General features: G+C 40.4%; 1 protein-coding gene across 5 annotated transcripts in view; it reads right to left on the bottom strand.

The window, feature by feature from the left end:
* Window positions 1–25,366, bottom strand: part of LOC307135764 (NACHT, LRR and PYD domains-containing protein 12-like) — a 57,875-nt gene extending 32,509 nt beyond the window's left edge. For 4 of the 5 annotated variants that reach the window (XM_079832405.1, XM_079832409.1, XM_079832408.1 and 1 more), the window contains exons 1-8: window positions 25,104–25,366; window positions 15,613–15,721; window positions 14,768–14,875; window positions 14,478–14,562; window positions 10,148–10,343; window positions 8,223–10,053; window positions 3,063–3,233; window positions 1,778–1,951 (exon numbers count right to left, since the gene is read on the bottom strand). In XM_079832405.1, coding sequence (XP_079688531.1) covers window positions 1,778–1,951; window positions 3,063–3,233; window positions 8,223–10,053; window positions 10,148–10,343; window positions 14,478–14,562; window positions 14,768–14,875; window positions 15,613–15,662 — 2,615 coding nt within the window. In that variant the 5' untranslated portion in view covers window positions 15,663–15,721; window positions 25,104–25,366. Of the gene's footprint in view, window positions 1–1,777; window positions 1,952–3,062; window positions 3,234–8,222; window positions 10,054–10,147; window positions 10,344–11,323; window positions 11,469–14,477; window positions 14,563–14,767; window positions 14,876–15,612; window positions 15,722–25,103 lie in introns of those variants that run through there. The other variant, XM_079832407.1, reaches the window with a different exon arrangement.
* Window positions 25,367–26,373: the final 1,007 nt, after the last annotated feature.

The following is a 26,373-nucleotide window of genomic DNA, read 5'->3' as shown; positions in this document are numbered from 1 at the left end:
AAGACTATGGCAAAATATATTATGATAATATAAATGGCATACTGCCAGTGTAGTGAGTTGATACGTTTGGGCATAAGAGGTTGCAGGTTCGCACAATCATTTCAAAATTATTTACAATATTCACGGTTGGATTTAGTTTGCAATTTGGATTATATTTATATGATCTCACGAGTCCTGATAAATGCAATTTCAACTATTTCTGAAGTGATTCTATTATAAAGAACATCGCTTTCTCACATAATGCAGTTAAACAGCCCCTGCATAGAGTGAATAATCGATTTTTGAGCCATTGATAAACTAATTCAACACCGCCGCCACGGACAGTGCCTGCTAACGTCGCACTTAAGAAGGTATACCTTAAGCAACCTCCTAAGGTTTAGTTCGGGGAACACGCCTAGAAATGGTACACCTTTAGTTAAGTTATACCTTTAGAGTCTTCGTAGCGCGATAATAGACAACGTTATCGGGAAATGCAGCCCATGACAGTGGCCCTCCAGGAGCAGGATCGGACACCCCGTTATAGACACTTACAGTATATTTATGAGAGTAAAAAAATTACTAATGGGCAACATTGATTGGATTTTACTTCATATCATTATTTTGACATTTGGACATTATTGTTTAGCTATTGTCCTATGTTATCAAATTTCCTGTGGTGGTTTTGTATCGATCGGATTAGCGGTTTCGAAAATAATCGCAAAAGTTTAGTAAGCTCTAAATTACACTGTTACACAAACCATAAGGCAAAACCTGCCATGTTTGGTGTCGTTGGAGTCGGCAAGGATTCAGGAGTCTAAAGAGGTGACTCTAGTGAAAAATACTGGCTTGAAACTTCTAAGGCTCCTTCAAGGCAATGTGCCGATGATGCAAACTGTGTTTTTTGAGATACGCCAATGTTCTCATAAACTATTATGGCACCCTGGACAAAAACACTGCATGCCACTTATCAGGTTAATGGTTGGGTGTGGTTATAGCCATTTTCATGAAATTTTCCGCTTACAGCGCCACCAAGTGGCCAATCGTCGCAATTTTTGTCATGTGACCGACCTTTCAGCTCATAGACATGTGACCTGAGTTTAGCGAAAATATCTTTTGTTCACAAGTTATAGTCATTTTAGTAAAAGTGGCCCCGACACGTTGAACACTTTGGTTCCCCTTAGCGACAATTTTTTTTTTCCCCCATAATTATTGATAGTCTCTCTCCAATTAACATTTCAACAGTGGTTTGGTTCCAATTAGGGAAAAAACGTGAGAGTAGTTTGCAAAAGTAGGTTTTTCAAAAAACCCAACATTTCTCGAAATTGGCGTCTGAAGGGCGAGCCAATCTGTGGCGTGCATTTTGTCCGCCTTGAGCCAAGGATTCCAAGGATATAAGACACTTGAGCCGATGCCTAACGGTTTAGGAGTTATGAGCCATTTCATACTTTTGCTCGCTGTAGCGCCCCCGTCAGGCCGGTCGGGGCGTGCCTCGGTGACGCTGGTAGTCGGTGTGAGTACTACCAGCCCTGAAAGTTTCAAGTCTCTACGACTTACGCTTTGGTCTGACCGATCAGTTTTAGATGGAGAATGATGCATCATGGGAAATGTAGCAATTACAATAGGGTTTCAGCCTTTCAGGCTTGAACCCCTAAAAAAATAATCATTCAATAATCGCAATCGAAGTAAAATGTTATTCGAGGTTTTTATTTTTGGTCAAATTGTTACAGCCCTAGCATCCATCCATCATAAAAGTGCATCTATCCATGTATATATTTTGTATTATTCCATCCCATCTCACCTCAGTGTCTTCAGCTGACAGTGTGGATCCTGTAGTAAATCACTGAGCTCCTTCACTCCTGATGGTCCAGGATCATTTCCTGTGAGATCCAGCTCTATCAGGTGTGAAGGGTTTGATCTCAGAGCTGAAGCCAGAGCTTTATAACCTTCTTCTGTGATACTGCAGTCTGAGAGTCTAGAACAGAAATGCAAATGTAACATCCAGCTAAATAATCAGTTACTCTAGAACAATGACTGAACAAAATAAAGTGCAAATATAGTTTTCTCTGTCCAACATATGGTATGACTCTGACTGTACATACCAGGCTTGTGACAATTTTTTTATCTATATTTAGCATCAGGCCTATTAACCAGCATCTTAAAGATCATTTCATAATAAAAATTATAATTTGTAAAATTATTTGTAGATGGCAAGGAAAGACTATTTAAAACTTTGAAATTACTACTAGTTAACTTAAAGCATTTTGAATATGCATGTTGTTTGTTTTAGTAGATAGCCTAATTATTTTAAGCTAAATATTCAAATGGTCCAGACTTCAAGTGGCCTGAAACCTTATACAGTATCTTTAATCAGTACGTGTGTGTGTGTGTGTGTGTGTGTGTGTGTGTGTGTGTGTGTGTGTGTGTGTGTGTGTGTGTGTGTGTGTGTGGTTGTGAGTGGTTAAGTTATCTTAGTTATTCTCCTGTTTATTGTGATTCCTGTTAGAATGAAAGACGTTTGACGTTTTGTTTGACTCTTCTGTCATGCGCTTCATCTAAAAGCCACAAACCGTGACATTTATTCTGTGACTTATTTACATTGTGATTTTTTTATTTATTATGTTGTATACATTTTGGGACTTTTTATTTAGAAAACAAAAGGTTCTATCTACAAAGTGGAATGGAATGCAAAAACTTTGAAGCTCAATATCTCTAAACTGCTCAGAATGCAGACAGAAGTTATTTAAGTTATCCTCACATTGAACTTAACCAAACCCATTCAGTAACTGGTATAGCGCCAAGCATCGGATTAGGACACAGTCAATGACAGACAAAATCAGAGCACCATGGCAGGTGTAGATATAAAAATATCTCCATGCACAACATACAGGCCTGGGCTGCATTTCTCAAAAGCTTTGTAAGCCTAAGATGATCGTGGAGACAATTGGTGGCAATTGTTCCATGATCAACTTAGACTTATAATGCTTTTGGGTAACGCAGCCCCATTCATTATCCAAGTCTGGATTTCACCTAGTTTTTTGTTTTTGTTGAGCTCAATGAGCTTTGTCTATTGTCACAAAACTTACCTCAGTTTCTCCAATTTACACCTTATATTCTCCAATCCAGTGCAGAGTAGCTTCACTCCTGAATCCTGGAGATTATTATTGTTCATGTTCAGCTCTTTCAGATTGGTATCTGATCCAAGAACTCTAGCCAGAGCTGAACAGCCTTTGTATGTTAAGTTACAATCATTTAACCTACAAGGGAAATAAGTAAGATTCCAGAATAATTAATTAGTTTGAATACATTTGCTAAAATACAAATATTAAATCTATTTTTCACCTATATATTTAATGACAATAAATTATACATTTAAAGTGCTAGCTCGATAGGCAAGGCAAGTTTATTTGTATAGCACATTTCATACACAGTGGCAATTCAAAGTGCTTTACACAGAAATTAAGTTAAAATAGTCATAAGTGAATAAAATAAAAATATATATAGTATAATAGTTATAATAGGAATTAAAAGGAAATAAAAAATAAAGATGAAATCCCCTATCTGGGGTGGAAGAAAATGGAGAGTCAGGTTTACTTTAAAAATATTTGTCAGGTAACTGCGTTTAGACAGTACCCTTACAGACAAATCTTCTTGGCCTAACTTGAGGGCATTCTCTAGATGTTTTACCCGCCAGAGCAGATCTAAACGGGTCTTCCTCGCACCGGAGGGAGTACTCAAAAAATATTTGTCAGGTAACTGTGCATTTAAACGTTACCCTTACAGACAAATCTTCCTGGACAGGAACACCAGGGCTATCTCTACTTTGTTCGACCGTCAGAGCGGATCTACACGGCCCTTCCTCTTACCACCAAGGCTATACAGATCTATCCGTCAGAGCAGATCTAAACGGATTGTCCTCACGCTGGAGGGATTTCGATTTATCGCTCCCCCGTCTCTCAACCTCTTCCACCCAGAAAGCCTTAACAAAATAAAAAATAATAAAAAATAAAAAGTATAATTAAAAAATAAAAATAAAACAGGGTTAAAATGAAACATAATTAAAGTGCAAGCAGTTCGGACAAAGCACAGAGCTCATTGAGTAAATGCATAAGATAAGGTGCAATCTTTCGGACGTACAGTGGCATAGCTCATTCAGTAAATGCACAGCTAAACAGATGTGTTTTTAGTCTGGATTTGAAAGTGGCTACTGTTGGAGCACATCTGATCTGTTCAGGAAGCTGGTTCCAGCTACGGCTGGCATAATAGTTAAAAGCAGACTCTCCTTGCTTTGAGTGAACCCTTGGTATTTCTAATTGACTTGATCCTGATGATCTGAGTGATCTGTTGGGTTTGTATTTAATCAGCATATCTGCAATGTATTGAGGTCCTAGGTCATTTAGTGATTTATATACAAGTGATAGTACTTTAAAATCGATCCTAAATGTAACTGGAAGACAGTGTAAAGACCTGAGGACTGGTGTGATATGGTCATATTTTCTGGTTCTGCTCAGGATCCTGGCAGCAGCGTTCTGTATGAGCTGCAGCTTTCTAATAGTCTTTTTGGGAAGGCCAGTGAGAAGACCATTACAATAATCCACCCTGCTGGTGATAAAAGCATGAACGAGTTTCTCTAAGTCTTGCCTGGAAATAAAGCTTCTAATTCTTGCAATATTTTTCATGTGATAGTAAGCTGATTTAGTTATTGCTTTGACATGACTACTGAAACTCAGGTCTGACTCCAAAATCACACCAAGATTCCTGACTTCATTTTTTGATTTTAGACCTTTAGCCTCAAGATATGCGCTCACCTTGAGAATTTCATCTTTGTTTCCTAATGTAGTGATTTCAGTTTTGTCTTTGTTTAACTGAAGAAAGTTTTGGCACATCCAACTGTTAACTTCATCAATGCATTTACATAGAGAGTCAATGGGGCTGTAGTCATTAGGTGATAGGGCTAAGTAGATCTGGGTGTCGTCAGCATAGCTGTGGTAAGTAGGGCTGAAAGATACATCGAATTTTCATCGTCATCGCGATATGAACTCGCGCGATGAACACATCGCAACAGACAGCCTGATACGATGAATAAGGGAAAACGGTTTACATGCGCCAATCTGAGTAACGTATTCTGAATACTTGGATAACTTCCACATTGAATTGCATTTTATAAGTGTAGGAATGCGGCCATCAAATCCTGCTTAAATTATAAAATATTTAGCTAACGTCAAACGGGGCCAACGGCTCTTGGGCTGGTAAATCAGCGCATAGGAGAATGTAAAGTTGCACGTCAACTAAGCAGGAGCACCGGCGGTGGTCGGCCAAAACACTTTTTTTTTTGTATGTGAAGCTGTTTTACGTGAATATTATGACACGAGTGAAGCACAAAGCTTTATTTACAAAATAAATAATAGGTTCGCGTTCGCAGATAAATGTTAAATCACAGCCATGGAAACACATGGATTCAGGCCGAACGAGAGAGGAAGGCTTTGTGTGGTGAGCTAAATTTAAGTTTGCTTGCGTTTTGCTATCTGGTCACACGATTTTCCACGAATTTAACAATAGGCTTACTCCATTTTATTCTACTGGACATGGAATCTCTTATTTATATTCCCAAATCCTCATTTACGTCTCTCACATGGGGATTACGTTTCTTCCTTGTTTGATGTATTTAGGAGTAGGCCATATTCGCATCATTTACTGTGGTAAAGTAGAAAACGGAGTAGGACAGATACATTTTACTTCAAACTTTACTTTATTCAACACAGTTTGTGCTTGCTATTAGACTTGGTCAAGTGTATGTGTATAGCGCATTTCACGCCGGAGATTTTTAGTTTCGCTTTCTCTCACAGCGCATAATCAAACAAAGCCTAAGTTCTTGACCCTGCGGAAGATAATTTCGTTCTTCACATTTTACTACAAGTAGCCTATCAGTTTTGGAACATCAGGAGAAAACATGAAGATATTAGAAAACGATGCTTTTTTCTTTAACTAATATTTAACTTATATTATTTATATTTAGATTATTTACAGATATTTATTTAAATGTTTTACAGGCTGTAGTATGTTGTTTCACTGACCGAAGTAGGCCTACTAAAATAAACACGCATTTGAGCCTTATATTTTTTATTTTCAATATGTAGGCTATTTAATTGAGGTAGGCTATTTAATTGAGGTAGCCTACTCAATCTCAATTAAATAGCCTACATTTTGAAAATAAAAAATATAAACGAATAATATATTTAACGAATATATAACGAATTTTTATATATAATATAGCCAAATATATATATAGGGCTAGGCGTGTGTGCGTGTGTATCCGCCACCGCACAGTTGCACTGCTGTGTTATATTTCGTTCTCCCTTCTCTTTTTTTATTTAACATGAAATGCTGTTTGAATTTCCAAGATAGAAACGCATTCTTGCCCTGGCTCTGTTGTTCTGGCTCCATCTCTACCTCTGGCTCCCGCTACTCCTCTTCCGACTGATCACGCAAACCGTGCATTTTTTCGTTTTCATATTGGGGCGTTCTGAGAAATGCATTGAGTTGCCTTAATTTATTTAGAGAGTAAATAAACTCATGAAACAGAAAAGTATTGTTAATGTTATCCATTAATTTCAACAATGTACTGTATTCTAAATATCAACTATTTAAATTGTAACTGTAACGGAATACAGTTACTCCTAATATGTATTCTGAATAGGTACATGTATTCCGTTCCTGCCCAACACTGAACACAACCTATTAAAGCACCAAGACATGGGAACAGTATAGCTAACATTTACATTTTAATATTTATCGCAAGTCATATCGTCATCGCAATATTAAACAATGTTATCGCACATCGCAGCGTTTCCTCATATCGTGCAGCCCTAGTGGTAAGCCATTTTGTTATTTTTCATTATTTGGCTCAGTGGCAGCATATACAGGTTGAATAGGAGTGGTGCAAGAATTGACCCTTGTGGGACTCCGCATGTCATGGACGTCCACTCAGACTTATGGTCACCTATACTCACATAATAACCTCTTCCTTCTAAGTATGACCTGAACCATTTGAGGACCATTCCAGAAAGCCCAACCCAATTTTCTAGCCTGTCAAGAAGTATGTTGTGGTCAACCGTGTCGAATGCAGCACTGAGGTCCAGTAGTACCAGAATTGATGTTTTGCCTGTATCTGTATTGAGGCGAATATCTTTTATAATCTTTATGAGCGCTGTCTCTGTGCTGTGTGATGCGGTCGGAAACCAGATTGAAAATTGTCAAAGTATCCGTTTGAGTTCAAGAATTTGTTCAGCTGACTGAAAACAACTTTTTCAATGATCTTGCCTATGAAGGGGAGATTTGAGATTGGTCTGTAGTTGCTCAGTATGGAGTTATCCAGATTTCTCTTTTTAAGGAGAGGCTTTACTACTGCAGTTTTAAGGGAGTTTGGAAAAGTCCCAGAAAGAAGTGAGGCGTTTACCACTTCTAGGAGATCTAGAAGTGGTAAACTTCTAGTCTTTAAGTCTTTAAGAAAGTGCTAAGTCCATTCTGACTCAAACATTGCCATTGCGTTCAAGTGCTCAACACTGGGTAGAATGCTCAAAGCTCTAAAAACACTGTAAATAGAAACATTTGAAGCTTTTTACAGAGTACTTAAAGAAAAAACACATGGGAGTATTTGAATCTTATCAGTGGGTATCGCATTGACCTAGTACATGGTACTACTGGTACTGCAGAAAGGCTGGAATCATTACATTTTTTAATTGTATTGACTTGGTACCAAAGTACCTGTACTTTTGACAACAATCAGAACTAAATAAAACATGCTGTGTAATTGATGTAGGTTGCCATGCAGATCCCAGGCTTATACTGTATCAAAATAATTGGTTAGCAAGTTACTGAAATAATATTAACCAGGTTAGGTAGCTGATTACCAGTTGACATTTGCTCCAAACATTTGAGCTGTTAATAAAATTAGCAAGGGCCAACACAAGACTAAACATCATCTTTCAAAATACTTATCTAATGTTTCAAACCACAGCATCCCTGAACATAGCACTTTATGCTACTTACGTTAATGTTTCAGGGAGAATGAAACAATTTGTTCTAAGCTAAAGGAAAACACAAAAACATTAAACAAATTTCAGGACATTTTAAACTTTCTCTTGTTTTTCAGGACTGGAAAATAAGTAAAGGACTTGAAAATTAGTAAACTTTCCAGTTTTTTTCCAGGACATGTGGAAACCCTGAAAAAAAACACTTTGACTTACAGAGCACTTTTGGAGGTTTTGATGACTGCTGATAGTCTAATGAGACACTCGTCTGATTTCCTGAATTTCTGAAGCTCAAACTCCTCCAGCTCTTCCTCTGATGTCAACAACACAAAGACCAAAGCAGACCACTGGGCAGGTGAAAGGTCAGCAGATGAGAGACTTCCTTTGCTAAGGTGGGTCTGAATCTCTTTCACCAGAGTTTGATCGTTCAGTTCATTCAAACAGTAGAACAGATTGATGGATCTCTCTGGAGACAAATTATCTTCAAATTTCTTCTTGATGTACTGAACTATTTCTTTCTTGCTCTGGTCATTGTCATCTTGCTGTGTCAACAGTCCTCGCAAGAGTGGACGATTAGACCAGAGTGACAGACCGAGGAGGAAGCGAAGGAAAAGGTCCAGGTGTCCAGTTTCACTCTCGAGCGCCTTGTCCACTGCAGTCTTGAGAAAATCGATCATGGCTTCATTTTTGTTTTCCTGTTCTGTAGACTCTTGATCAAATGCACTTTTCTTGTTGATGTCTAGAAACAGATGTGTATAAAGGGCTGCAATAAACTCTTGAATGCTCAAGTGAACAAAGCAGTACATGGTGCCAAGAGTGATCCCTGTTTCCTCCTTAAAGATCTGGGTACACATGCCTGAATACACTGATGCCTTATAGACGTCAATACCACAGGCTTCCAGGTCTGTGTCATAGAAGATCAGGTTGTTTCTTTCCAGCTGATCAAATGCCAGTTTCCCCAGTGAAAAGATGGCGTCTGTATCCCAGGAAACATCTGGTGTGTATTCTCCATCATACTTTCGGCGGCTCTGCAGGATCTGAAAGCGGAGAAAGTGTGTGTACATTTGTGTCAGAGTCTTGGGAGTGTCTTCAGTGTTTGATTCCTGCTGTGTTTCAGAGGCGTCACCAGACTGATTGTTTTTCAGATCATTATTTATTTTCTCCTCCAAAATGTTCTGGAGAACAGTGGCTGAAATCCAGCAGAAGACTGGGATGTGGCACATGATAAAGAGACTCTTTGATTGTTTAACATGATCAATGATTTCAATGGCCATTTTCTCATCCGTGAATCTCTTTCTGAAGTACTCCTCCTTTTGTGCATCATTGAATCCTCGTATCTCTGTCAGCCGGTCGATGCAGTCAGGAGGAATCTTACTGGCCGCTGCCGGTCTGGTGGTGATCCAGATGAGAGCAGAAGGAAGCAGATTTCCCTTGATGAGGTTCGTCAGGAGAACATCCAGAGAGGCTGGAGACGATACATCACACCACGTCTCATTACCATCAAACTTCAGAGGAAGGCGACATTCATCCAATCCATCAAGGATGAACAGGACTCTATGATTATTCCTTCTTGTAAGGTTGAGTCCTTCTGTCTCTGGGAAAAACTGAGTTAGAAGATCCATCAAACTTAGTTTTTCATCCTCTTTTAAGTTCATCTCTCTGAATGGAAGAGGAAATATGAAACTGATATCCTGATTCTCTTTTCCTTCAGCCCAGTCCAGAACAAACTTTTGCACAGAGACGGATTTTCCGATACCAGCGACTCCTTTTGTCAGAACAGTTCGGATCTCCTGGTCTTGTTCAGATGCTTTGAACATCTTTGTGCATTCAACTGGAATCTCTTGTGATTCATGACGCCTGGAAGCAACTTCAATCTGTCTGACCTCATGTTCAGTATTGACCTGTTCACTGCCGCCCTGAGTGATGTAGAGATCTGTGTAGATGTTATTCAGAAGTGTGGAGTCGCCTTGCTTTGCAATTCCTTCAAACACACACTGATACTTCTTCTTTAGGCCACACTTTAGCTGATGAATGAAGAGCAGCTCATCTAAACACAGGAACAGAAAACAGATAGTTTTAGTCTAAATTTCCTCTCCTACATTTGTACGTGACATTATGGCAGATGTTGATGAGTCTCTTACCTTCTAGAGTATCAGCAGCATTATTTTCCTTCATCTCTCTCAGGTAGTGCAGTGCGAGATCAAGAGCTGCTTCTTTGATACTGCTTCTGTTCTCATTAAAGTCCTTCACTAAGGATTCTGTGTCCCCTTTTTGTAATATTTTCTTAAATTTTTCCAGCTCATTCTTCAGAAATGTGATTAATTTGCTCTCAAGTTCCTACAAACACAGCAAGAGAAGCGCACAGAGAGTGAAGGAACGCATTGAAGCCGTGTGTAAGTGTTTTTTCAAATTACTCAGTTTGCTGGATTTGCTCAGCGTAGTACACTCTATCAAGTGGATATATTTCGATTCTGTAGTTATTTTTTTGGATTTATAATTTTACTGGCTAAGATAATTGTATTTGAATTAAAACCAGTGCTGTTTTAGCCGTCGGCACTCAAATATTATTTCTGGATATTCGCACGAGTAAGTGATAGTTTCGTTTTGGAGCTGAGCCATTGACAGGCTGTTACCTTGATTGTCTGAGCGAATTACAAAAGTGTCCTCACCTGTTCTGAGTGTAGTGATTAGCATCTATTTAATACGCTCGTTAACGCTGGTGCGGAAGCGTCAGCGGGAGCGTTCAGCCTCCTCGTGTGAAGACCGAAGAGTGTAAAGACCATCGACTCTACTCTGCGCGACTCCACACGAGCAAGGACACGACAAGGCACTTGAGTACAGCTTTCCTCCTTTTTTGTCCACTTTGTGTTTTCATCTGTTTATTCCTCTAACCCCTATTCACTATGTGCTTCCAAATTGCTACCATTGTCACATACACCCGTAAGTCACGCTCGTTACATTCTAGGCGACGCAATCCGAATAATCTGCAAAGTGTACCTATTTCCTCTGCTACATTAATGTCCATTCCAATTGGTCTGTGGAATTGCCAGTCTGCTGTAAACAAAGCAGACTTTATTCCATCTATTTCCGCTCATTCATGTCTCAGTCTCATGGCTCTAACTGAAACCTGGATCAAACCAGAAGACACTGCCACTCCTGCAGCTCTCTCAAATAATTTCACTTTTTCACACACCCCACGCCCGATTGGGAGGGGTGGAGGTACTGGTTTGCTCATCTCAAATGATTGGAAATTTGAGCCCATTCCTTCTCTATCTGGCAACTACTCATTTTAATCACATTCAATCACTATCACTCACCCGGCTAAAATCCATGTTGTAGTTATTTATCGCCCTCCAGGTCAACTGGGGAACTTCTTGGAGGAGTTGGATATTTTACTCTCTCACTTCCCTGAGGATGGCACTCCTCTGGTACTGCTTGGTGACTTCAACATCCACCTTGATAAACCCCAGGCTGCTGACTTCACCACTCTTTTGACCTCATTTGACCTTAAGCGAGTATCTACTACAGCTACTCACAAATCAGGTAACCATCTGGACCTGATCTACACACGCTGCTGCTCCACAGACAACACTTTAGTTACTCCACTGCACATCTCAGATCACTTTCTCATCACTCTTAACCTCATACTGACTCCGGACACAACACACACTCCTCCGCAGATCACCTTTCGGCGTAATCTACGCTCGCTCTCTCCCTCCCGTCTATCCACTATGGTTTCATCCTCACTCCCTCCACCTGCTCAGTTCTCAGCACTAGAAACTAACAGTGCTACTGACACTCTTTGCTCCACTCTAACATCTTGCTTAGACAACCTCTGTCCCCTTTCATCCAGGCCAGCCCGCACCACCCCCTCTGCCCCCTGGCTGTCTGATGTTCTCCACCTGCTCAGTTCTCAGCACTAGAAACTAACAGTGCTACTGACACTCTTTGCTCCACTCTAACATCTTGCTTAGACAACCTCTGTCCCCTTTCATCCAGGCCAGCCCGCACCACCCCCTCTGCCCCCTGGCTGTCTGATGTTCTCCGCGAACATCGCTCTGGACTCCGGGCGGCAGAGAGGAAGTGGCGCAAAACTAAAAACGCTACTGACCTAACCCTGTATCAGTCTCTTCTCGCTTCTTTCTCTACTAATGTCTCCACTGCTAAAACTACATACTACCACAACAAAATCAACAACTGCTCCAACTCTCGTGCACTTTTCAAAACATTCTCCTCGCTCCTTTGTCCTCCCCCCCCCCCTCCTTCGTCAAACCTTACAGCTGATGACTTTGCATCATTCTTTACAAACAAAACCTCTTCCATCAGCAGCCAATTCTCTACACCACAAACCGACACACACATCTCAACGACCATCACACCCACGCTTCCCTCCTTCTCTCTGCTCTCTGAAGCAGATGTCTCCAACCTCATCCTTTCCAATCATCCCACTACATGTCCGCTTGATCCTATCCCCACCCACCTCCTTCAGGCCATTTCTTCTTCTGTTACTCCTGCACTCACTCACATTGTCAACACCTCTCTTCACACCGGGACTTTCCCCACAGCATTTAAGCTGGCTCGGGTAACCCCACTGCTTAAAAAACCCTCTCTAAACCCAGCACTTTTAGAAAACTACAGACCGGTATCCCTTCTACCTTTCATTGCAAAGACACTTGAGCGGGCTGTGTTTAATCAGCTCTCTACGTTTCTTGAACAGAACAATCTCCTGGATATCAACCAATCCGGTTTCAAAAGCGGCCACTCAACTGAAACTGCCCTGCTCTCAGTTACGGAGGCACTGAGACAGGCAAGAGCAGCCTCCAAATCCACAGTACTTATCTTACTGGATTTGTCTGCTGCTTTTGACACAGTTAATCACCAGATCCTCCTGTCAACTCTCATGAAGATGGGCATCTCAGGAACCGCTCTCCAGTGGTTCAAGTCTTACCTCTCAGGTAGGTCCTTCAGGGTGTCATGGAGAGGTGAAGTGTCTAAGTCACATCATCTAGCTACTGGAGTTCCCCAGGGCTCAGTGCTTGGACCACTTCTCTTCTCCATCTACATGTCATCATTGGGATCACTCATTCAGAAACATGGCTTTTCCTATCACTGCTATGCCGACGACACTCAACTCTACTTCTCATTTCAACCTGATGATCCATCGGTTGGTGTTCGTATCGCTGCCTGCCTAACAGACATTTCTGCCTGGATGAAGGAACATCACCTGCAACTCAACCTTGCAAAGACAGAACTGCTTGTGGTCTCAGCCAACCCAGCACTTCACCCCAATCTCTCCATTCAGCTAGGTTCATCAACCATAACTCCGTCCAGGACAGCCAGGAACCTTGGGGTTGTGATTGATGATCAGCTAAAATTCACTGACCACATCACTGCAACAACCCGGTCCTGTAGATTTGCATTATACAACATTAGGAAGATTAGACCCTTCCTATCAGATCATGCCACACAACTACTGGTCCAAGCTCTTGTTCTCTCCAGACTGGACTACTGTAATGCTCTTCTTGCGGGGCTTCCGGCATGCACTACCAAACCCTTGCAACTGATCAAGAATGCAGCGGCGAGGTTGGTCTTTGGTGAGCCGAAGAGAGCGCACGTCACGCCTCTCCTCATCAGTCTGCACTGGCTACCAATAGCCGCTCGCATTAAATTCAAGGCACTGGTGCTCGCCTTCAAAACATCCACTGGCTCTGCACCAATATACCTAAACTCGCTCGTTCAGACTTACACACCCTCCAGGAACTTGCGTTCTGCCAGTGAACGACGCCTTGTGGTGCCATACCAGAGAGGCATGAAATCGCTGTCTCGGACCTTTTCCTGGGCCGTTCCCACCTGGTGGAATGACCTGCCTATCTCAATTCGTGCGGCCGAGTCTGTAGCCATTTTCAAAAAACGTCTAAAGACACATCTTTTCCAGCAACACCTGACCGATCGAGAATAGCACTTATCATTCTATTCATTGTCTGTCTGTCTAATTTATTTAAAAAATAAATAAATAAATAAAAAAAAAAATTGATGTACTAGACTAACAGACTTTTTACAGCACTTGCATATTGCTGATATTGTTGCCCTTCGACTGCTCTAGCTGCTTCTATTGCCCTCATTTGTAAGTCGCTTTGGATAAAAGCGTCTGCTAAATGACTAAATGTAACCGTAAATGTAGCAAGAAAAAAAGACAGAACAACAATTTAAACCAAACTGTATATCCACATTTGCTCAAACCCATTTATTTAATCATTTAAAATATCTGTAAAAAAAAAACAGTTAAAAAGACAAAGGTGATAACAGTCATTTTTGAGAAATAAGTATTTTTAAATACAGTATATTATATTTTAGTCTTATTTTGTGTTCTTTAAAAGAAAAAAATAAACTGTGAAGATGAATTAGAAATTAAACTTATGTGTTTAATAACATTTATAAATATAAAACACTTATGAAAATGTGTTTTCTTACCTGGAAGATCCGCGGGAGATTGTCTGTGAAATTCCTGTAGTTCTTGTGAGTCTGTAAGTTTGAGTCTAATGTCTCACATTGAAGCCTGTTAGCAAAAAAATAAGATAAAATACAGAATATTCAGGCAAAATATTACAGAAATCTCCTGTAAACATTTTCTAGCAAAGAGAAAAGAATGCCGATTAGCTGTAACTAGCATGTTATCTGTAACATTAGCTGTAAGAAACATTCACTTATAAACTTTCTAACACAGTCCACGTGTGACCAAAAATAAGAAACACATGAAATACCTTTTGGTAGATGGTGGTTTCTCACTGAAGTCCGGCATGTTACCTATTGAACAGTCACTCTTCACAGACACAGAGCTGGACACATGTGAGCCTGATCTCTCCCCATCACTAACACAGAGCAGATAGACAAAGCTTGACTACAGGAGGCTCATCTGAGTCTGAAATCTGCACACGCTCTCTCTATCCTTCAGAGAAATGTGCAGACTCACACAATTCACAGTTTCACAAGATAAAGAAAGATCATTTTAATTTACTGGATCACATTTGTTTGAAGCTTTTCTTTGATGTGCTTAAAGCGACAGATAAAATATATATATTTATGATTTCATTTTAAATATTTGACTAATCTAACAGAAGAGAACATCAAGGTTTAGTTTGACTCAGATGGAGATATCAGAGCTACACTGTCAGCATAATTCAATTACATTAACTGTGTAGTCATTTTATAATGCCTGTCAATAAATTTCAGGTTTACAAACCAAAGTCTTTTATTTCCCATAATTGACTTCAGTATCTACATCCCTGGTGCAGGGGTTCAGTGCTGAGAGAGTGACTGTACATTTGATTGAGTGTAAATGATTTTGCTTTTCATATTATCTCATATCATCTCCTGCCTACTTTTTAAAAATGTTTTTGCTGTTTTAGTCATTCAGTGTATATTACCTATTGTTAACTGCAATGACAAAATTATGAATTCAAAACATCTACATTGTTTAGCAAAGAGAAAAGAAAGCTGATTAGCTGTAACTAGCATGTTAGCTGTAACATTAGCTGAAATAAGCATTCACTTATAAACTTTCTAACACAGTCCACATGTGATCAAAAATAAGAAACACATTAAATACCTTTTGGCAGATGGTGGGTTTTTCCCCACTGAAGTTCGGTATCTCTTCATCTTTTGAACAGTCACTCTTCACAGACACAGAGCTGGACACACATGAGCCTGATCTTACACTGATGACACAAAGAACAGAGAAGGAAAACACACTTTACTACAGGAGATACTACAGTCTCAATTCAAACGGTTTAAACGTTACAAATGGTTACAAATGCAGACTCACACGATTCACAGTTCACAAGTTAAAGAAAGATCATTTTAATTTACTGGATCACATTTGTTTAAAGCTTTTCTTTGATGTGCTTAAAGTGACAGATTAAATATATATGTTCATGATTTCATTTTAAATATTTGACTAATCTAACAGAAGAGAACATCAAGGTTTAGTTTCACTCAGATGGAGATGTTAGAGCTACACAGTTCTGTCAGCATAATTCAATTACATTAACTGTAATGACAAACAAACAGAAAATGAATAGAATGATAATTGATATTCTTGATTGGTGAGGTGCTGCTGGAAAAGATGTGTTTTTAGATGTTTCTTGAAAATGGCTACAGACTCTGCCGCACAAATTGAGATAGGCAGGTCATTCCACCAGGTGGGAACGGTCCAGGAAAAGGTCCGTGAGAGCGATTTCATGCCTCTTTGGGATGGCACCACAAGGTGTTGTTCATTTACAGAACGTAAGCTCCTGGAGGGTGTGTAAGTCTGAACGAGTGAGTTTAGGTATATTGGTGCAGAGCCAGTGGCTGCTTTGAAGGCGAGCACCAGTGCCTTGAATTTAATGCGAGCGGCTATTGGCAGCCAGTGCAAACTGATGAAGAGACTGATGAAGAGACTGAAGAAGAGACTGATGAAGAGACTGATGAAGAGACTGATGAAGAGACTGATGAAGAGACTGATGAGGAGACTGATGAAGAGACTGATGAAGAGACTGATGAAGAGACTGATGAGGAGACTGATGAAGAGACTGATGAAGAGACTGATGAAGAGACTGATGAAGAGACTGATGAAGAGACTGATGAGGAGACTGATGAAGAGACTGATGAGGAGACTGATGAAGAGACTGATGAAGAGACTGATGAGGAGACTGATGAAGAGACTGATGAAGAGACTGATGAAGAGACTGATGAAGAGACTGATGAAGAGACTGATGAGGAGACTGATGAAGAGACTGATGAGGAGACTGATGAAGAGACTGATGAAGAGACTGATGAAGAGACTGATGAAGAGACTGATGAAGAGACTGATGAAGAGACTGATGAAGAGACTGATGAAGAGACTGATGAAGAGACTGATGAAGAGACTGATGAAGAGACTGATGAAGAGACTGATGAAGAGACTGATGAAGAGACTGATGAAGAGACTGATGAAGAGACTGATGAAGAGACTGATGAGGAGACTGATGAAGAGACTGATGAGGAGACTGATGAAGAGACTGATGAAGAGACTGCTGAAGAGACTGCTGAAGAGACTGATGAAGAGACTGATGAGGAGACTGATGAGGAGACTGATGAAGAGACTGATGAGGAGACTGATGAAGAGACTGATGAAGAGACTGATGAAGAGACTGATGAGGAGACTGATGAAGAGACTGATGAGGAGACTGATGAAGAGACTGATGAGGAGACTGATGAAGAGACTGATGAAGAGACTGCTGAAGAGACTGCTGAAGAGACTGATGAAGAGACTGATGAGGAGACTGATGAGGAGACTGATGAAGAGACTGATGAGGAGACTGATGAAGAGACTGATGAAGAGACTGATGAAGAGACTGATGAAGAGACTGATGAAGAGACTGCTGAAGAGACTGCTGAAGAGACTGATGAAGAGACTGATGAAGAGACTGATGAAGAGACTGATGAAGAGACTGATGAGGAGACTGATGAAGAGACTGATGAAGAGACTGCTGAAGAGACTGATGAGGAGACTGATGAAGAGACTGATGAAGAGACTGATGAGGAGACTGATGAAGAGACTGATGAAGAGACTGATGAAGAGACTGATGAAGAGACTGATGAAGAGACTGATGAAGAGACTGATGAAGAGACTGATGAAGAGACTGCTGAAGAGACTGATGAAGAGACTGATGAAGAGACTGATGAGGAGACTGATGAGGAGACTGATGAGGAGACTGATGAAGAGACTGATGAAGAGACTGATGAGGAGACTGATGAAGAGACCGATGAAGAGACTGCTGAAGAGACTGATGAAGAGACTGATGAAGAGACTGATGAGGAGACTGATGAGGAGACTGATGAGGAGACTGATGAAGAGACTGATGAAGAGACTGATGAGGAGACTGATGAGGAGACTGATGAGGAGACTGATGAAGAGACTGATGAAGAGACTGATGAAGAGACTGATGAAGAGACTGATGAGGAGACTGATGAGGAGACTGATGAGGAGACTGATGAAGAGACTGATGAAGAGACTGATGAAGAGACTGATGAAGAGACTGATGAGGAGACTGATGAGGAGACTGATGAGGAGACTGATGAAGAGACTGATGAAGAGACTGATGAAGAGACTGATGAAGAGACTGATGAAGAGACTGATGAGGAGACTGATGAAGAGACTGATGAAGAGACTGATGAAGAGACTGATGAGGAGACTGATGAGGAGACTGATGAAGAGACTGATGAAGAGACTGATGAAGAGACTGATGAAGAGACTGATGAAGAGACGGATGAAGAGACTGATGAAGAGACTGATGAAGAGACTGATGAAGAGACTGATGAAGAGACTGATGAAGAGACTGATGAGGAGACTGATGAAGAGACTGATGAAGAGACTGATGAAGAGACTGATGAAGAGACTGATGAAGAGACTGATGAGGAGACTGATGAAGAGACTGATGAAGAGACTGATGAAGAGACTGATGAGGAGACTGATGAAGAGACTGATGAAGAGACTGATGAAGAGACTGATGAAGAGACTGATGAGGAGACTGATGAGGAGACTGATGAAGAGACTGATGAAGAGACCGATGAAGAGACTGATGAAGAGACTGATGAAGAGACTGCTGAAGAGAGGCGTGACGTGCGCTCTCTTCGACTCGTTAAAGACCACCCTCACCGCTACATTCTGGATCAGTTGCAAGGGTTTGATAGTGCATGCCGGAAGGCCCGCTAGAAGAGCATTACAGTAGTCCAGTCTGGAGAGAACAAGAGCTTGGACCAGGAGTTGTGTGGCCTGCTCTGATAGGAAGGGTCTAATCTTCCTAATTCTAATTTCCAAAGGAAATGCAAAATTTACTTTCATCAGAGAACATAACTTTGGACCACTCAGCAGCAGTCCAGTCCTTTTTGTCTTCTGACGCTGTCTGTTGGTCAAGAGTGCGACAGCTGAAGCCCATGTCTTGCACACGTCTGTGTGTAGTGGTTCTTGAAGCACTGACTCCAGCTGCAGTCCACTCTTTGTGAATCTCCTCCACATTTTTGAATGGGTTTTGTTTCACAATCCTCTCCAGGGTGCGGTTATCCCTATTGCTTGTAAACTTTTTTCTAGCACATCTTTTCCTTCCCTTCGCCTCTCTATTAAGGCCCGGGTATACTTCGGCCACTATACTTCACTCCACGTTCGTGCACCGCCCGCATGACGTAATTTTCGTCATTCGGAGGGCTCGCGGCCGGCCGCACACCCCGTCCGCGCGCAGCCCAAATTTTGAGACTGCGCGGACGGTCCGCGTGCAACAGCGCATGCGCCAGCAGTACAGAAGAGTCCACTAGGTGGCAATACACACAGTATTGAGCACAGTGTTCAGCCGTCGAAGAAGAGTGTGCAAAGACCGGTTTAAAAACAACACGCTTGAAAAAAAAGAGAGCATTTTTGATTCTTCAGTGTTTCTTCCAAACTATGTTGCAATGGTGGATCCACTACAGTTCTTCTCCGATCATGCCCAGCAAATGTCCCTTTGATGACAGGACTCAGTGCTGCCCTCCGATGTCTGGTAGAGCATAGACACTTTTTTACTGCGCATGTGTCGAACGCGATCCTCCGCGCGCATCCGTTGTATAGTATACTTTAAAAGACGCGCGGACAGAGCTGCGCGCCTGACGCGTCCGGGCGCGGTAAGTGAAGTATACCCGGGCCTTTAATGTGCTTGGACACAGAGCTCTGTGAACAGCCAGCCTCTTTTGCAATGACCTTTTGTGTCTTGCCCTCCTTGTGCAAGTTGTCAATGGTCGTCTTTTGGACAGCTGTCAGGTCAGCTTCTTCCCCATGATTGTGTGGCCTACAGAACTAGACTGAGAGACCATTTAAAGGCCTTTGCAGGTGTTTTGAGTTCATCAGCTGATTAGAGTGTGGCACCAGGTGTCTTCAATATTCAACCTTTTCACAATATTCTAATTTTCGGAGATACTGAATTTGGGATTTTCCTTAGTTGTCAGTTATAATCATCAAAATTAAAATAAATAAACATTTTAAAAATATCAGAGTCTGTGTGTAATGAATGAATATAATATGCAAGTTTCACTTTTTGAATGGAATTAGTGATTATTATCTTTTTGATGATATTCTAATTATATGACCAGCACCTGTATGCTTTAAACTCTCAGTGGGAAAAATGAACCCAGTTTGTTTCTGAATTGCAGTTTAATATAATTTGCAGTATATTTACTCCATTTTATTAACGGTTGATTCTTCTTGGTTTGTCATTTGATCATTACTTCAAGACAAGTTCACAATACATTTCATTATTTTCAAATGCTCAAAGACCTATTGAGTAATGCTGCCTTCACGTGCTATCGGAAATGTCCTAATTCCCACTTTAGAAGTCGTGATTACGAGCTTGTTGCATTCAAGTGCTTTGTTGTCGGAGTGAACAGGAATCATGGTGGACACCAGGTTATTCTTGCCTATTTATTGGGAAAGTCTTATTAAAACCATCATCATTTGTAGTCTCCATGCACCGACAACCATAAACATTTCACATAGTCCGCTTTCTGCTGATTCTGTAATTTCAGTCAAATGCAGGCTATTTTCGCTGTGTACCAAACATACAATACACTTCATATGATTACTCACATGTAACTACGTTAATGTCAAGACAAGACGACCAAGCTGTTTTGGACCTGCCACAGCAGTCCAGTTCTCCCCGCCACCATGTTTAAAGCTTATGACACGCCCATCTCGGGAATTGGGGTATCACAATTATTTCCGAACTTCCCAGTGGTAAACACGACATCAGAGGGCGTTCATGTGCAATTTTTACCTAGGAAACTCGTATTTACGATAATTCCGATAGCACGTGAAGGCAGCATAAATGTAACCTGTATTAAAGTGGGCATACTGCACAATAATTGCGGTGTTAACTAAAATATTCGATGTGATAAAAGCAGATGTAGTCTATGTTCTTCTTCGACAAATAAATAAATAAATAAATAAATAAATAAATAAATAAATAAATAAATAAATAAATAAATAAATAAATAAATAAATAAATAAATAAATAAATAAATGAGTGAACATTCACTACTTTAGAAGTCACAAAAACAGGGTTGCCAACATTTAAAATCAGGTTGGAGTGAGATTTTCTTTTCTTTTTTTTCGGTTTGAGGGGCTGACGGTATACGACGGTATATCGATTTCGTTTCAGTATCAATTCATAGCCTGCTGTACATATAAGGAAATAAGGATATGTATGTTATTAACATTTAAAATTTCACATTTAAAGAAATCTAGTGTTTGATCATATCTAAATATTTATTAAAATGCAAAACTGCAATACTTTTTTGAGCAACTAGATCATGTATATTGATTAAAGAGCCATAAAGGCACCAGTGGGTAATGACATTACAAATGGAAATTATTATTTTTCGAGCCACAAAATGACTCTAATTTGCCTCTTTGAATAAGAATTCTCTAATTTAACCTTAATTACTATACTAATTGTAATATAAATAATAAAAATATTAGAAGAAAAATATTTTAAGTGGTCATTAATGGACCATAATTATTGCACAAATAGTATTAAGTACTAAAATATCTCAAAATATTCAATAAATATTATTGAACTAAAGTATGGAACATTTATTCAATTGAAAAATTCTTAAGGTGTATGTTCACATTTGACCATCAATGAGTATGAGTGTAACCAATTAGTAAGGAATACCTGAGGGCTAAATACAATAAAAAACATTAACATTAAAGGTCCCCTTCTTCGCGATTCCATTGTTCAAACTTTAGTTTGTGTGTAATGTTGCTGTTAGAGCATAAATAATACCTGTAAAATTATAAAGCTCAAAGTTCAATGCCAAGCGAGATATTTTATTTAACAGAAGTTCCCTTTCAAAGCCTACAGCGAACGGCTGGCTTGGACTACATCCTGGTACTTCCTTCTTTAATTACGTCAGTAGAGCAGTAGAACAGACTAACCTCCGCCCACAAAGAAACGCGAAAAAGGGGGCGCGGCCTTGTTGCTGTCCCACGTGGAGAAGCGGACGGTCGCGTGGAGAAAAGGAACTGTTGCGTTGAGTGTGTTTATCGCCATGTCATCGCGACGCTGTTATTTTCATCCAGGAGTCAAATCACCTTTGTTTGGCTTTCCCAGGGACGCTGTAGAGATTATTGAACGCATACATCTCTCCGTTAAGAGGCGTGACCTTTCCAACGTGCGCTAAGCTGCTGTAGAATCACAACACAGGAACCGCTTTCACGTGCGCTAAGCTGTGGTCGAATCACAGCACAGGAACCGCTTGCACAATCAGAACTCGTTACGTGTTTCTGAAGGAGGGACTTTATAGAACAAGGAAATCACCAGCCGTTTTTAGGACAGTGGAAACAGCGGTATACAGATAAGTAAATAGTGTGAAAAATACTGTGTTTTTTTACACGCGAAACATGAACACATGTTATATTGCACACTGTAAACACAATCAAAGCTTCAAAAAAACACGAAGAACGGGACATTTAATGTTAACATTGTTGCATCTCCATCCCACGCCATTATAAAACGATCCTGTATGGTTGACGTAATAATCAATGCACACTGTGCTGTACTGTTTACCAAAACTTGCTGCAAACACCTGTAAAGTGGAGCTGTTGTGTATCAAGCCATTCACATGTATTGACCCAGCGCTAGAAGTATTGAGAGCTCCGTGAAGCTCGTGACCGCGCGCCGCCGTGAGATGAGAGAGCATGTCCCAACTCCGTTTTTCAACACTCTGGCTTTAACTGTCATCAGTCCCTCCAGAAAAACGTGATTATGCGATCGCATGATTTAATGCATAATCAGCCAAAGTCCGCATATTTATGCGGGCCACATTTTTTCAAATACGCTGCACTTTCGCCGCATAAATTGCCTATTTCCGCATGCAAAATATGCGGGGCTAGCATGATTTCATAATCCCCGCATTTTCGCTGCAAAAAAGTCATATATATTAGCCGCCATTTCCCCCTATTGCCATGGCAACGTCTTGAAGTGACGTAATTACCCGACGCGAACGTCATCGAAAAGCTGCAAACCCCATGGAGAAACCATAGATATCGGTGAAACCATGATGAAGCACGCAAACTCCCATCTGCCAACAAAAATAACAGCAAAAGACCAAAGCAAAGCAGTTTCCCGATGTGTTGACCGATTTCAAAAAACAGCACCATGAAGCTTCGAAGCGTTATGAATCAGTGAGTCGATTCAGCGGTTCAGAGCGTTATGAATCAGTGAGTCGATTCAGCGGTTTGGAACATTATGAATCAGTGAGTCGATTCAGCGGTTCAGAGCGTTATGAATCAGTGAGTCGATTCAGTGGTTTGGAACATTATGAATCAGTAAGTCGATTCAGCGGTTCAGAGCGTTATGAATCAGTGAGTCGATTCAGTGGTTTGGAACATTATGAATCAGTGAGTCGATTCAGCAGTTCAGAGCGTTATGAATCAGTGAGTCGATTCAGTGGTTTGGAACATTATGAATCAGTGAGTCGATTCAGCGGTTCAGAGCGTTATGAATCAGTGAGTCGATTCAGCGGTTTGGAGCATTTTGAATCAGTAAGTCGATTCAGCGGTTTGGATCGCCAAAGTCACGTATTTCAGCAGTTTGACGCAATCCGAATCATGAATTGACTCACTGATTCATAACGCTTCGAAGCTTCATGAGCTGTTTTTTTTAATCGGTCATCACTATAGAAGTCGTTATTTAAGTTTTAGCATGAAAACTATTCTGATCGCTTCATAAAGTTATTGTAGAACCACTGTAGTGAGATGGACTTTGTAACTTTAGTCTTTAGTGTCTTTTAAGGGTCTTGAGAGTGTAAAGTTGAGCCAATGGAGGGTTGAGCCAACTTAAAGGGTTAGTTCACCCAAAAATGAAAATTCTGTCATTAATTACTCACCCTCATGTGGTTGGACACCCGTCAGACCTCCGTTCATCTTCAGACACAAATGAAGATATTTTAGTTGAAATCCGATGGCTCAGAAAGGCCTCCATTGGCTCAACTTTACACTCTCAAGACCCTTAAAAGACACTAAAGACGTCGATACAAAGTCCATCTCACTACAGTGGTTCTACAATAACTTTATGAATCGGCGACAATAGTTTTTGTGCGCAAAAAAACCCTAAATAACGACTTACATAGTGATGACGATTTCAAAACACGGCCTCATGAAGCTTCGAAGCGTTATGAATCAGTGAGTCGATTCAGCAGTTTGGAGCGTTATGAATCAGTGAGTCGATTCAGCGGTTCAGAGCGTTATGAATCAGTGAGTCGATTCAGCGGTTCAGAGCGTTATGAATCAGTGAGTCGATTCAGCAGTTTGGCGGTTTGACACGCGATCCGAATCATCATTCGGCTCACTGATTCATAAGGAGGCCTTTCAGAGCATCAGATTTACACTAAAATATCTTCATTTGTGTCTGAAGATGAACGGAGGTCTGACGGGTGTCGAACGACATGAGGGTGAGCAATTAATGACAGAATTTTCATTTTTGGGTATACTAACCCTTTAAATATTCCCAGCACTTTCTGTGATGTAGTGCTTTTATTGCATAAAATTGCATAAATATCCCGCATTTTCCATCACATTTTTTAAGAAAACGTGCCACAAGGATTTTTACCCACAACAATCACAAAAATAAGCTGCATTTTTCTGGAAGGACTGTGTTATGCCATATTAGCGCCAAAATGCTATTGTTTGAATTTCGCATTAAAACTTTGCATTAAAGCTTAGACTTTGTTTAATATCAAAAGCAGGTTTGGCAATTTGGCGTGAGATTAAGTTGGGCAGCGTGAGAGCGTGAGACTGAGCCTGAAAGCTGAGTTGGCAACCCCGCAAAAACAACACACTAACAACAACAACAACATCCTAAAATGGACGACAACATCCGCGGGCCTTCAAATAATTCCAGTAGGCCTCATTTCTGACAGTCTGTTCGGGGTAAACTATAAAAAAACTCCCGGAATAAGAACAGGTCTTTTGTAACATCAAATCACGTTTACATTATGAGACTTATATTTATTCCCCCAAATAACTGTAATCAGACAAGTATTTAAACTTACAGTCCTGTGCAGTGAGAAGAGAGTTTAGCAGTGTTTGAAGCATGATTTCCTCTTCCTGGAGGTTTGTTGGTTGTGTGGTGTAATCCCACAGGAGAGTCCAGTCTGTGGTAAAGCTCTCCGTGTCGTTCAGCTGCTGTGTGTTTGCCTCTGGACAAGATTAACAGCCTTTACTGCTCATTCTGACGATCATCGCCATAGCAGTTCTCTGTGCTTACGTGTTTAACACTTTACTTTCGTTTTCGTCTTCTTTGTGGGTTTAACCTGCGGGTTGTGAAGCTGCTAAACAGGTTCATATCGCCATCTACAGCAATGGAGCGACATACTCAACATATTTCCAGATGTATAAAACCGCTTAACCTAATGATTTCAGCAGAGTATTGATCATTTCTCCTGTTTCTGGACTAATCTCCAAGATGCTGGATATTGTAAATGCCTGGAATCATGAGATTTGTATTCATTTCCTACATTCAATTCGGTTTCATTCATAATATCATGGCCATGTTCTACAGTTTCTGCTTCCATACATTCATCACATAAATCTGAATTATGCTTCATGGTCCACATCATGATCCATAAGCCTTAGATATTATTAAATAATGTATTATAATGAATCATATAACATGTGTCCCTCATTGTTTCTCAATGTTTTTAGCAGGATATTCTCTCTGAATATGCTGAATTACAACAGGCTAATGAACTAATTCACTTTCCAAACTAAATGAACAAGTTCTTCACTGTATTTACAATATACCAATACATATTACAATACAATGGACAATGGAACAAGTTAATATAATTGCTAAAGAAAATGATGAAACTATCTGGACTGGTGTGAGTGAAAGCGAGAGCTTCATATGAGGAAGCGGAGTATATAAATGCTGTGGACTGATAAACTAAAGTTAGTCTGTCCTGATGAAAGAGGAGAGATGCCATCCACAGCTCTCACGTCAGTCAGAGGATTATTGACTTGTGTTTGAGTTTAATGACCAAACTGCAAACTTCATCCTGTCTCAACTCTGGCTTATCCTCAGGCTCAACCCATCACCTCTCTGGCTCCTTCCGTCTCTGTCACTGTATTGCTTAGGTTCTCCTTCATTTATTAGTTGTCATGGTTTCTGATTAGTGTCTCTCCTGTTCCTTGTTCCATAATTTACTTCCTTCTGTGTATGTAAGCCCTCAGTTCTTTCTGTTTATTGTCTTGCATTAACCGTTGTTGTGCTGTGTTACTCTCTAAGTGTTTGTTTACTTTGGTGAAAAATCATTTAATACA

The sequence above is a fragment of the Gobio gobio genome, assembly GCF_949357685.1.
Source record: "Gobio gobio genome assembly, chromosome: 13".
NCBI classification, from domain to species: Eukaryota; Metazoa; Chordata; class Actinopteri; order Cypriniformes; family Gobionidae; genus Gobio; species Gobio gobio.
The sequence above is the reverse complement of the archived record's forward strand: the minus strand, read 5'-3'. Positions and strand labels throughout refer to the sequence as shown.